This window comes from Ambystoma mexicanum, chromosome 2q, assembly GCF_040938575.1.
Source record: "Ambystoma mexicanum isolate Mex_15411 chromosome 2q, UKY_AmexF1_1, whole genome shotgun sequence".
In the NCBI taxonomy this organism is placed as follows: domain Eukaryota; kingdom Metazoa; phylum Chordata; class Amphibia; order Caudata; family Ambystomatidae; genus Ambystoma; species Ambystoma mexicanum.
The window spans coordinates 919,018,419-919,031,048 of record NC_090924.1 but is presented as its reverse complement, the minus strand read 5'-3'; the positions used below and the strand labels follow the sequence as shown (position 1 = coordinate 919,031,048).

General features: G+C 45.3%; 1 protein-coding gene across 3 annotated transcripts in view; it reads left to right on the top strand.

The window, feature by feature from the left end:
• HNRNPA2B1 (heterogeneous nuclear ribonucleoprotein A2/B1) overlaps positions 1-12,630 on the top strand; it is a 594,776-nt gene that overhangs the window by 23,608 nt on the left and 558,538 nt on the right. For all 3 annotated transcript variants that reach the window (XM_069648208.1, XM_069648207.1, XM_069648209.1), the window contains exon 3: positions 4,355-4,501. In XM_069648208.1, the coding sequence (XP_069504309.1) occupies positions 4,355-4,501 (147 nt within the window). The remainder of the gene's footprint in view (positions 1-4,354; positions 4,502-12,630) is intronic.

Sequence of the window (12,630 nt, the reverse complement as noted above, 5' to 3'; positions counted from 1 at the left end):
CCATAGACAGCAACCGTTTAGACAGTAGGGGTAACCAATATCTAATGACCAGTGTTGGACAGGTTTTCTACACTTTAGCGTGGTGGGCAGACGGGTAGATGGCCAACCTAATCATAGTGAACAGGGGACGACTTTGGTAGTTTTTACCAAACCAATTAGGGTAGCATGGAGAGTGGCCAAGGCTAAGTTCCAGGAGTGAGCGAGTGTGGTCTACAATGAGACCCAGCAAGTAATCCGGGATGATATTTAGACAATAAGTTATAAAAGTACTAGATTTATGGCCAAAAACACAATATGAAAATGAATAAGAACAGGTAATGTTATCACACAGCACTAATGGCAGAATACATACATACAATCACAGTACTTGATGCCAAATAATCAATTCACCCCCACAACACCTGGCAGGGAAGTAATTGGTATTTGTACTGTGAATCCACATGAATAACAATCCTCACTTAGAAAGTCCAACCCTACGCTTTATGGGGCCTTGTGCCAAGTTCACAATGTTTTCCAAGAGTTTAGGAGATGGGAGAAAACATCAGGTAGAGGGGCCTGTGCATGTGAAATTGGTTAAAGTCAGAAGATGTATACTGATAAGACTGTTCATAGCTTACTGTTCATAGCTTTTGGAGGACCTTCAGCAACAGGTGTTATCTAAGCCAAACAGCTGTAAATGTTAGCAAACTTTTAAAGGGTGGAGATAGAGGGGCAGTTGAATATTGCTACAACTTTCCACCCATACTCTTGATTTTTATCCAGACTTGGCAGGTCGCCTGATGTTTTCCTGCGTTTGTTTCTGTTCACTGGTGCAAGAAGAGTTCCTGTCGGGCACAGGAGCTTGGTGGAGCTTCTTCCGGATGAACAATGCAGTCGACCAAATGCGGGAAGGCCGCTTACAAGGGCGGTCAATGATGCACGGCGACATCAGGGTACACAGATGTCACAGCCGAAGTCGGTCCTCCATCTTGGGCGCTGTCAATGCTAGGACGCCGACCTTTTGCAGGACAAGCCGACAACCCCTCGAGTTCCAAGCTGAAATACGGAACGATTAAATACGGAACGATGACTCTTCTACCACGATAGCCCAAACTGGAGCTGTTCAGTCCACAGGATGGTCCCGGGGCACTTACGAAGGCTCCAGCTTGAGTTGTCAGAAGTCGAGCATGGTTGTTCCACCGCTGCTATGCGTCGAAGCACTGAAGAAGGTCTTCTAAGATTACTAGCCAGACAGGCCTCCACTGGGACTCAGCAAAAGTTGGTTGGCAGGCCTTCTCAGGATCAGCTCATGGGTCTTCTGAAGTCTTCACGGCTATTCAGGATACTTGGTTTCTTGCAGGATCTGTGGGGAATGGCTGCAGGACTTACGGAAAAACTTAGGTGAGCGTAGAAACTCAGCCCAACCCCAGCAGTGGGCTAATCTTGACCACTGTTGGTGAAACTCATGCATAGACTCCAGACCTACTGAAGCCAGTTTTCAGGAAATCCCTTATAAGGTCATGCACTTACCTGGGAAAGCTGCTGCTTTCGAGGCTAGTGATGTTTGTGTCGCACAGAAAGGGGGTGGGACTGGCTAGTCCCACTCCACATTTGTGGTGCCAGAGAGTCTAGGTGTGGGGCATGAGTCAACCCAATAGTTGTCCCTGATTGGACAACTACTGGCTGTTTTGAATGATGCAGATCCTTACCAAGGATGATCTTGGACTTGCTTCCAGTCTTGATTTGTGGATAAGCGGACTCCTGCATAAATTTCTTCAGATTAGCGTTGGAGCCAAGAATCCCTCATAGAAGAACAGTGGGGCCAACTAGTCTCAGTGCCTTCTCGATGATCCAGCTGCCATGAGCTTTCGGAAGTGACCCTGGACCCACCCGGTGGACTGATCAGCTCTCGTGGTCTACCTTGACAGAACGCCCCCATTCCACGATTGCACCTGGAATTTTAGTGATCGCCAGCTTACTTCCCTCCTAATTCCAGCATCAAGGGATACTGTCCTAGAGAAGCTGCTGCGACAGTGACTGGGGACTGTCGCTGCAAATCGCCTTCCCCTGTCCTGTGAAGTGTGCTGAAAAGCCCTGCATTGGTAAATCTTGCATATCTTCATCACCAGGGGTTGCATGTGGATCAGACCAGAAGAATCCTTGCACCCGCCGCTCCTGGGCACCGCTCGCTGGAACCAACAGCGGAAATCCAATTGCCAGTGCTTTTAACCCAACAGACGGACAAAGTCATCTGGGAAAATCAGTGTCCAGCGGGAGGAGTTGGGTAACTATAGGATAACATTGGGAACATGTATCTCCTAACCTTCCATTCCACTGCCTTTTGGTTGTCGAGCCTGGGTAGTAACTCCTGAAATACAAATAGATCTATTATTTACTTACCTTATTAAACTTGAGTATTTTATTCCCTCACCTAAACAGTAAATTATAACTTTACTGGAAGGACTCATTCTGGTGAAAAGCTTTGCTTGTGGACACAGGGCCCCATTCTTCTTTGCGATTGGACTGCTTGTTAGGGAATTCACTTGTGAACAGGTTCCATCATTTACTGCATTATTTTACTTGTTTCTTGTGTTGAATAAGTCAGTCATTTGAATGCTTTTATGATCCTACAGTGACTGTATCTTTTTTTAAAAAAACATGTTTTATGGAGTATTGTGGGATAATATCACCCGTTTCTTTGTAGTGTGCACAAAAGGCCTAGAATAAACAATTTTTATAAGTACACAATAATTCAATTTAGACAAGCATTATACTGTGTGGACTCATTGAGGTCCTCTGACCCCACTCTCACACTCTTGAGAATAGCCTTGACTCCTCCCGATTTGGTTTTGGCTAACCTCTCTGTTCCCTGTTCACTAATAACTAGGGTGCCCCCCTAAAATCTATCCAGGCCAGATCCTAGAAATCCATCTTAACAAATGCTAAACGTGCCTTTTCGGAATTGACAGATGGCCTCTGGTGCAGTGGTAAGGGGGGGGGGGTGACTGCCAATTCGCTGAGGGCCCAAAATGAAGTTGATGGAACACTGAAGTGTGGTTTTTTTGTTAATGTACATTTAAATTGCTTTGTTAATATACCAGGATTCCTAGCATTACGACTGAAATATTCAATAGCAAGAAAGTCTATGAATGATGCCAGTGCTGTAAAACGATACTTTGGTGTAAGTAACGCTTTCTTACCAGCATTATAATCCACATCGGGGATTCATCTTGTCTACCAATATTACAAGCTAAACATAGAAAACAAAAACGGTCCACTGGCTCCACATGGCAAACCATTCTAAACTTTTGGGGCTTCGGCCTCCCTACGTTCCCTTGGTTGGAGGAAAGGTCTTCACTTAGTGAAAAAAATCGTCCTTTCATTACTCAAAAAAAAGTAGTTTGCTATAAGGTCCAACATGTTCTACAGAAAGGGGTATAGAGAAGATTGTGAGATAATGGAATCGGGGCATGGGGAACGGGACTGACTGGTAGTTGTAGGAGCATGCAGGTAACTGCATGTAATAGGAGGGGGTGACACTTAGTGGGTGAAACCTCCATTCCAGCATCAGAGAGAAGGATTGCATACTATGTAGGATGGAATTGTACTATATATGGATGGAGTTCGTTGGGGGCCAACCTAGAGGCTCTCCCACATTTCTATAGTACAGACATTCGCATCTGTAATTTAATGCGTGAACCTATGTGAACGGCTGGACTGTGAAAATGTGGCAGAGCCTCGGTTTGCCCTCGTTGAACTTTATCCCGATAAACTACCAATTCTGCCCGAGACTTTGTATGGAATTGAATTGCGTAACTGTTTATATGCTGTCAGAGAAAGAGTATAATTTCTATTCTACTGTGAAGGCACTTTGTCCTATATCGTCAAAGGTCATTTTTGAGATTTTGTTGCAGTGTTCTTTTGTTTATGCTGTATACTGCATACATTTTCTGTGATTTTTATTTTGCATTGCTCCACTTTGTTGCTGCAGTGATGGGTTCTCTTTTGCAGAGCTGAAGGCATTTGTTAACGTCTGTGGCAACCTTGCCCATGTCACTAGCATTCCATAAAATAAAAAGAATGTGAACATCCAGTAGCAGTAGATGGGTTTATATAATTTCTGGTGGCGGGGATCCTTACTTAAGGTGAACACCATTGTTAATCTACAAGTGAATTATGTAAATGCTTTGTTGCTGAAATCCTGTCGCTGAATTTAATCTGCACTGCCATGCGATTCGGCTATAAATATTGTAATTGTGTATTTAACCATGGCAGATTGGATTTATATATGTTGAGATTGCAGTTTTAATATACAGCAGTAAAATGATGCATTAGCCTTATTTTAACACCAACATTAAATGTCATGCTTTTGTAGGTTATGCGGGATCCCGGAAGCAAGCGATCAAGGGGATTTGGATTTGTTACTTTCTCATCGATGGATGAAGTTGATGCAGCCATGACTGCTAGGCCTCATTCAATTGATGGGCGGGTAGTAGAGCCTAAAAGAGCAGTGGCCAGAGAGGTAAGTCTTTTTAAAACTATAAATGCCAAATGGATAATGTACTGTGTCTGAGCTGTTGAAGACCGCTAACAAGGCTTCATAGACCAACCAGGGAGGAAACACCAGTCTGAAATAGTTGTTTTCACAGATTCCTACGTTTTTTTATTATTTTACCTTGTGGTGTTCTATTTTGAATAAGTGGTGGAACGCATGTTACCATCTGCACCAGTATGATCACGTTGGCAGTCAATGCATGTATTTGCCGTCATATTTCCTGAGTCCACCTGTGGATTGATTGCCTGCAAGTTGAATAAGTGAGTGCTCAGTTGTGTTCCGTTTAGTGTGTGCAACGTGTAGCAGGTTCTTTTGAGCTTTTTTTTTATGATTCCCTCACACTGACTGTGCCTGTTTCAGCGTTGGAAACCTACTTGCTAGTTTGTGCAGCCTTCTTTAAGCCTGTCCTACTCTCTTTCAAAGATCAAGGCATTCTTGTTTAACACATGTATATGGTTGGAAGGACATGCATGAAACAATTCCCACGAGGCCTGCATTTACTGGTTCTCTTGACCACGATGCAAACTTGTGCCAAGTGTTATGCCGAATGGGAAAATGGGGAGAGACATGGTAGCTAATGCTGTTGGTGTGGTGTTTACCTGTAAGGGTTGATGATTAACAGCCTTATGACCCAAGCTGGATTGAAGTTCATCCTGGAGGCCAATATGACACTTGTGGAGTGTAATGGATTCATATATAGTGGGTCCTAAGCTAGGTTGATCAATGGAATCCTCACCAGAGTTCCACGTGTAATTGTCAAGAGCTCCAGACACATTTTTTCCTTTCTAGGTTCTGAAATATAGTCTCCTTTTTAATGTTTTGGTAGTAAGGCCTAACTTGATTGATTGACAACTGGTCCTGCCAGAGGAAAATCTGGAACCATCTGGGACGTTCATCGTAGTTGAAGAAGACTTTTGGGGGGGGGGCGAGGTAATAAGGGAGGGGACTTAGTATATAAAGCTAATGTAAATGTTTGTTCGTCTGAGGGGCAGTCTTCTGTTAAAGGAAAATGGGGGCAAATCTTTGGCGGGTTGTGTGATCTGATCTCCGCTTTCACTTTTGAGCAGAGAGTCGCTGTAAAATATAAATTGATTTTCCGAGTTGTGCAGGACAGTCCTGGACTTTATGTATGGTATGGGAGGTATGGGATCAAGTGAACAACCTCATCCACAGTTTGCCACTGGGAATTATTAACCCCAGATTTAATTAACTTTGCAATACACTTTTATTAGAAAAACATTATCGTGCACTTTGTACACAGTCTTTGATTTGTTTTTTGCCAGCCTGAACAGTCGTGCTGGGCTTTTTAGAGGTAAGGAAACTGGCGTAATACCTCTTTTTCGTATCAGCCTGTAAACCTGGAATATGATTTTGTTCCCTTCTAAATGGGAGATTTCTTGTTAGTGCTATCATAATGGCGCCAACCTGTTCCCATTGTTTATTGGTGTGGTGTCATCACACTGCTCAGTGTCTTACTTTTTACCAAGACACAGGCAAATGGACTGCAGGTCAGTTGCCGACATAGATGGCATTCACGTCCGGCTTTAAATCCGGATTTGTGTGGAGACCTAATAGAATAGATTGAGAAATCAATCTCGTGTTCCTAGCTGACACAGGTCCCATGAGGAACAAGCGAGATGAAGGGGCCTAAGGTAAATGGGGTAGCAGTTGTGTGTATACACAAGGGACTGACTTCACATGGGCATGCATTGGCGTGGCGCTGACTGGTTAAAATGTTTTACTGTGCTGACTGACTAGGATGAATTTACAGATGCAGAATCTGTAGGAGATTATATGTGAGCATCAGATCAGTACAGCCGGTAAGAAGTGGCATTTGATGTCAACATGTTTCAGGCCTACTCGGCAGCTTCTGTTTTTATGAGGTCCCGAAGCAACATTTGCACCTGAAGAAAATGCAAACGCAGAGACTTTGCCTCCAGTCTTCAAGAACAGGGGTCAAGAGGGAATTCCCTTTCGATAGACTGGTCAAAAGATTTTCCTTAGGCTTTTTCACCAAGCCCTGTGATGCCAAAGGTGATTTGCAAACCGAAACTTGGGTTTGTAGGCATATCTATTAATCCAGTCAACCGCATTGGACTTTGCCGAGCAGATAGGCTTTCTTATCCAGGTCGGACCACAGGGTGCTCCATCAAACCCATGGCTGTTTGAAACTCCCAGATGCTTACATAAGGAGGCTAGAAAACCTACTATAACATTGTATCTCTTTAAATGGAAGGGGTTCTCTCTTTGCTGGGAGAGCGGAATCGGACCAGTGTCCTGCCTAGAAAATGAGTTGATCTTCTATTCCATGTATAGAAAAAGCCCTTCTGACAGCTCATTCTTCACTAGGCTAGTCATTTAAGAATTATTTGAGGGCTGTGGTAGATCCGAATCAGGATATGGGAATACGGCGGGCACTACCGTTTCGTAATGATTTACTCAATATGATCAATTATCTAAACATTTTTTAAAGGAGCTTCTCGGCTAAAGAAATCCTCTGGCACAAGGATCAAAGTGTACTACAAGAAACCAAGCCTTGGCGCTCAGTTGGCTGGGTGCTGACAATGTGCGCTTATGAAAAAGCAGTGACTTTCTGTCCTTAGTCCTAAACTGGTCTTCTTAAAATTGTAGGTTAAACTAGCTTTGAAATAATTGAGTTGAAATTCCCACATGTCTTTAATTCAGCCTTTCATGAAAAGGCAGTGACTATCCTTGTTGGTGTTCAATATTGTGTGAATGCTTGTCGGAATTATTGTGTCGTCTGGGCAGAACACTGTTAATATCACCGCGTGACCAACAAGTTTAAACATATACAACATTAGTTTACATACTTGCAGGGTTGAGGTGTATCTCGTACTGATGAAAAGAAGTAAAGAACATACAATCTTAATCAGTGTGCTGTGTACTTGTAATTCTATACACATTGGCGGATAAATTGGATGGTAACGAATTACCTTTGCTGTAATGCCTTGGGCATCTGCAAAACGGAGGTTAGAATTACTAGAATGCAGGGTAACTTGGTGCTAGTCCATGCATTGCATTAACGTTGAGAGAAGGCCTGCCTCTCTTCTGGGCCAGTATCGTAAAATGTCAGGTGCCATCTCAATCCCTGTTCGAGGGAAAATATATTCAGTGTGGTATACTGGGATGTCGGAATATAAATTCAGATGGAGAAGTAAATCCTACTTACTCCATCGACGCAGTTTTTGACCTAAAAAAGGTAGTCCATGTCGTAGCATGCACCAGTGTCGTCTTCTGTCCGTGCTTTATTCTCTGATCCTCTCCGTAGTATTTCTTGTTCACCCGTGGCTTCAGATTTTGAGCTAGATGCACTTCCGAAGCTGCCTTGCTGTGGTCTCCTTTATGGTGGTCCAAACGTATCCATCCATGTATAGACTTCCTCGTTTAGGTAATCATAGATTTCTCGTCTAAATTTCCTCACTTTTTTAGCTTCTATCTCGGATTTGTAATTCGTCAGTTTCTGGTTAATTTCTGTCAAAATACTGTCTAGCTCTTTTTCCGGGTTTTTCAGCATGTGGTGCTGAATAGTAAGAGTAGTGCCTGGCATCTATATGGAGAGCTCTCCAGGCATCTTCCAGAGTGAAAGAGTCCTAAAGTGTTTGCAGGGTCCAAGCAGGCAGAACCGGTCTAGTATATTTCGGTATACACGCATTTCGCCGATCTATTTTTGGTCGTGGTACTTTTCATCGCTGGATTTTACATCGCCAGAAATCCTGTTTTTTTTATTTTGGGGGGTGTTTTGTTGGGGTTGGGGTATTATTATAATAGTAAGGGAACCCCCCCCCCCCCAGAATAAAAAAAAAAAACAAAGACAGGGTTTCTGGCGATGTAAAATCCGGCGATGAAAAGTACCACGACCAAAAATAGGTCTGCGAAATCACGTAGAACCTATATTTCATGTCTGATCTGTCCAGGAAAGGGTTCAGCGTACAATGTCACCTCCCCATATTATGTTGTTACTCCTATAAGGGCCAAACCTGGGGTACAGGGTCTGGAAAAACTTAGCTGCTCCATGGTTGGGGGGCGTACGTATTGATCAGACATGGATCCGCCTGTTCAAGAAGGCCCACCACCATCCTTCCATCATCTCTTTTATTATGGGTTACCTTAAAGGGTACTGAGAGTGCAATCCATATTAGGACTCTGGATGCGAAAGCCGACTATGTAACGCTGAGGACCTGCCCCCCCCCCCACTCCCCATTTCCTTGCCAACAGTGTTTGCTTCTCAGCAGTAAGGTGTGTTTATTGCAGCATGGTTTTATCCACTTTGCATCTCCTAAGCTACTAGTAGACCCTGTCCTTTTCATATAGGTGTTCAAACCCCTCACATTACATGTGAGGACATGCATGGATCCAGCCATTGGCCTTTCTCTCCCGCTCCCGGGCTAAATCAACCCCATTTCACATCCATCTCCACTTTCTTCTTATGAGGTGTCCCAAACAAAAATAATAATACGCTACCAGTCTCAATTGACATACGTGCAGGCAACGCCTTCCCCAAAAGAAACTTTCCAACATCCCCCAACCATAACCAAATGCCCAGCTATGTTCCCGTTGCTCGGGCATGTCCGCTCCTCGTGTTCGCCGCAAGCTGTCCCGCTTGAGGCTAGTGCACAGCGAATAGGCACATAAACAAGTGCCGCGAGTACGTTCTTCCTCGACATGGTATACTTTGCCGAAACCCCACCATGTACCAAGAAGGAGTTAGCAAGTGCAAAAAGTCTGTTCCAGGGAGGCTCCCGCTCCCAGCGAATCCCTTGCCTCAAAGTGTCTGCTCAGCATCTGTGTTCAAGGCATCAAATTAGCAATTTGCTATGCTATTCTGTAGATTTGCTAATCAAATTGACACTTGTGTAGCAAATCTAGCTATTTAAGTGGCCATGTTCAGTCGCAGCACAGCTAGCCCTGCATTCATCGCTTGTCCTCAATGCTCTCTTCGCTCTTTTCTCTGTTCACATCAAGTGCTAATGGAGAGAAAGTACAACAGTAATCATTTCCTCCACCCTGAAGGCCTGTTTGGGAGTGCTAGGAAAGATTTGCATTTGTCCTTTCCTTTTTAAACTTTTCTTTATTGTCAAGAAACAGTAGCAGGCAGGCACGTTATACAACAGATCAGCTAATGATGTTACATGTTTGGGATTAGCAAACCATGATGCGTGCAGGGACAAAGAAAAATGGGTTAGCAGCCCAGTAGTCCTAACTTCATTCAAGGTTCTGGTTCAGATTGTGCATCCGACATGGGAGAAGAAAGCAGTACAATGCCGTCTTTACTATTCAAATAGCTGCAATCAGACCACACATTTTTGGGACGGGAGTTCATGGGGAGGGAATTGATATAGTCTTCCTCACACATTTGAGTCCAGGTGAGGTCTTTCAGCCACATCTCGAAGGGGGAGGTGGGGCCGCCGCTTCCAGCATTGTAATATGCGTTTTTTGGCTACCATGGCCCCAGTGCTCAAAAGTTTGGACACTTTCTTCGTCTCGGCTCCCTCCCACATTCAAAACAGTATAGCAAGGGGGTCCGGGCAGACCCGGATCCCCACTATCTCCGATAAGGCTTCGGTGATTGCTTCCCAGAACGGGACAAACGCCCTGCAGGACCAAAACATGTGGGTATGGTTAGCTTCACTGCATCTGCACCTCGGGCAAGCGTGGGGCTGGTTCTGAGCAAACTTCCCCACCCCGTGGGGCGTGTAGTATAGCCGATTAAGCAGTTTATATTGCATGCATCTAAATCTGGAGTTGAGTGAGACCCTGCGTGTGTGTATGCACATCGCCCCACATGGCGTCTGTGATTGTCAAGCCCAGTTCGGTGCTCCATGTGTCCCGTGGTGTCTGGGGTGCATCTGCCACCTTTGCCATCAGCATCTTGTAGAGCGAGGATGTTATGCCCCTCCCTTCCGGCTGAATTGGAAATCTAGCAGATCTCTGGTGAGTCGGGGGGGTTCATCGGGGGAAGAGGGCCACATAGTGTGGACTGCCGCTCTTAGTCTAAAGTATTGTAGCCGCTCGAGAGCTGAACAGGAGTGACCAGGTCACCATGTCTGCGGGTGGATCTATTTCCCTTCGGGATATAAATCACATAGCGCTCGATATCCCAGGTCAAGCCAGTGTCAGATTAGGAGTTTATCGTGTGTGGGGGCGAGGCCCGGAAAATGCCAGATAGGTAGCCATTTACACTATGGGCGATGTTCGGGATGGGGCTGCAACAATCGTCTCCATGCCATGGTTGTGGCGGCCACAGGATCAGCCGGGGCATTGGTGCGGTATGAGCTGTAGAGAATTGGGGACATAATGTTCACCTTCTCGCTAACCAGGTTCTCAAGCTTCACGTGGGGGGGGGAGGCTCCTGGTGATTATACCAATGCGTGGTGTTGGGGAGAATTCTCATCTATGGCTAATTTCCTTCACCTAGTGAGTCCCCCAGCATCTTTGCTGGACTTCTGGAGTTTATTTTTTTCCCACTTGGTAAGAGTGAGCACTTTTCCCCCACTCTACCTGTGTTTTGATATGTGTTTCTATCTGTTTTTGTGATTGTGGACTCTGAAGCACACCACTTCAGCAGCCCCCTTCTTTTTGTGTCACACAACACCTTCAGTGCCGTGGCACAGGGTTGTCTTTAAGACTTCCCTCAACTCTATTTCTGAGGCGACTACTGTCTCCCAGAAAAGGGTAAAGTTACCATTAACTTAACTTAGTCAATCTACCACAGATCCAGCGCAACCCATCTTCCATGGAGTACTGGAAAGGGTTTACTCGTATCCCTTTTTATCTGTACCTCCTGGAGCATTATTTCGCTCTTTTAACATTTAGACTTGGCTGGTGGCAGTGGTATCTACCCTAACCTTTCTACCGCGATTATGTTAGATAAACGTGGTACTGTTCTTGGCTATTATATTAGCCTCGAACATAAACCCGCTTGACCATCTTTCTTTTGGCTCCGGTTGGGTTTATTCGCCATTTCTTTTTGTTAAAGTCTTGTGTCTTACTCTCTGCGGCAAACTAGGTTCGCCTTCTTTGTTCACCGTCTTTTGGCAGGCTTTCTGTTCAGAAGCCCTCCACCTAGGCGCCTGGGTGTCTAGGTGGGCTGAATGTGAAGGAGGGGTGTAGTCACCCCCTGCACAGGGTATCCTAGGAAACCCAAGTCGCACTTTGCCATGATTGGCCAGGGTAGTTGTCCGGGCTGGACAACCCCCCTGCTGGGTGATTGACAGCTAGGCTGTGTGAATGGGGTTTTTTCGCATAAAAGTCAGGTCTCTTGGGCTAGAAGTCAGAGAGTCGCCACTGGAACTACAAGGACCCGAAGAGAAGCGGAGAGAACGACGGCTGCTGCAACTACCCCGTCCCGGTGAAGCCCTGCTGCAGTCCTGAGCTATCCTCCCTTCAGCGACTTAGAGAAGATCCAGTCCGGAGTCTTCTTCCCTTGAGCTTGGTGGGGATAACCAGCTCATCTTCTACAGCCAGAGGATCCTCTTCCTTGGTCGAAATCGCTGCACACTGCTGTAGTGGTCCGGATAGCCACCTGAAGAGCCTCTCCTGTTTTTAAGGAGCGCACCTTTTATTCCTTGTCGCTTCTGCCGGCTTCATCCCTCTGTGGTGCAGACCCCCTTCAGATGTCCTCCATCACAACAAAGCTTCAGGAATCGTGGGTCTGCGGGAAACCAACAGGAACAACTGCCAGGGCACCAGCAGATACTGGGTGAATACCTTTTTCTTCATTTCCAAGGCTTGCCCTTGTCTTCCCTCCTTCTTATAACATTTGCTTCCGAACATTGACAATATCGAAGTACTTTTGGCTACGTTGAATCGTGAACTGTTTGACCGTGTGATCTTCGGCAACTGGCCCTGGTGTCTTTCAACCCTGGCTCCGGCCCTTTGACTTTTGAAACTCCTGTTGTTGAGTGTTTCTTGATTCTGCCTGCCTAACCAAAATATCGCCTGCGATTTTTGTCTCCAACTCGCTCTGGGTATCTCAAGTGCGAAGTGCGTTTTTGCCCCGGTAGCATTTCATGTCACAGATACGTGTTTGTTTAGTAGACCGAACTGTCAAAAAGTGATTGCAATCGTCTTCGCGG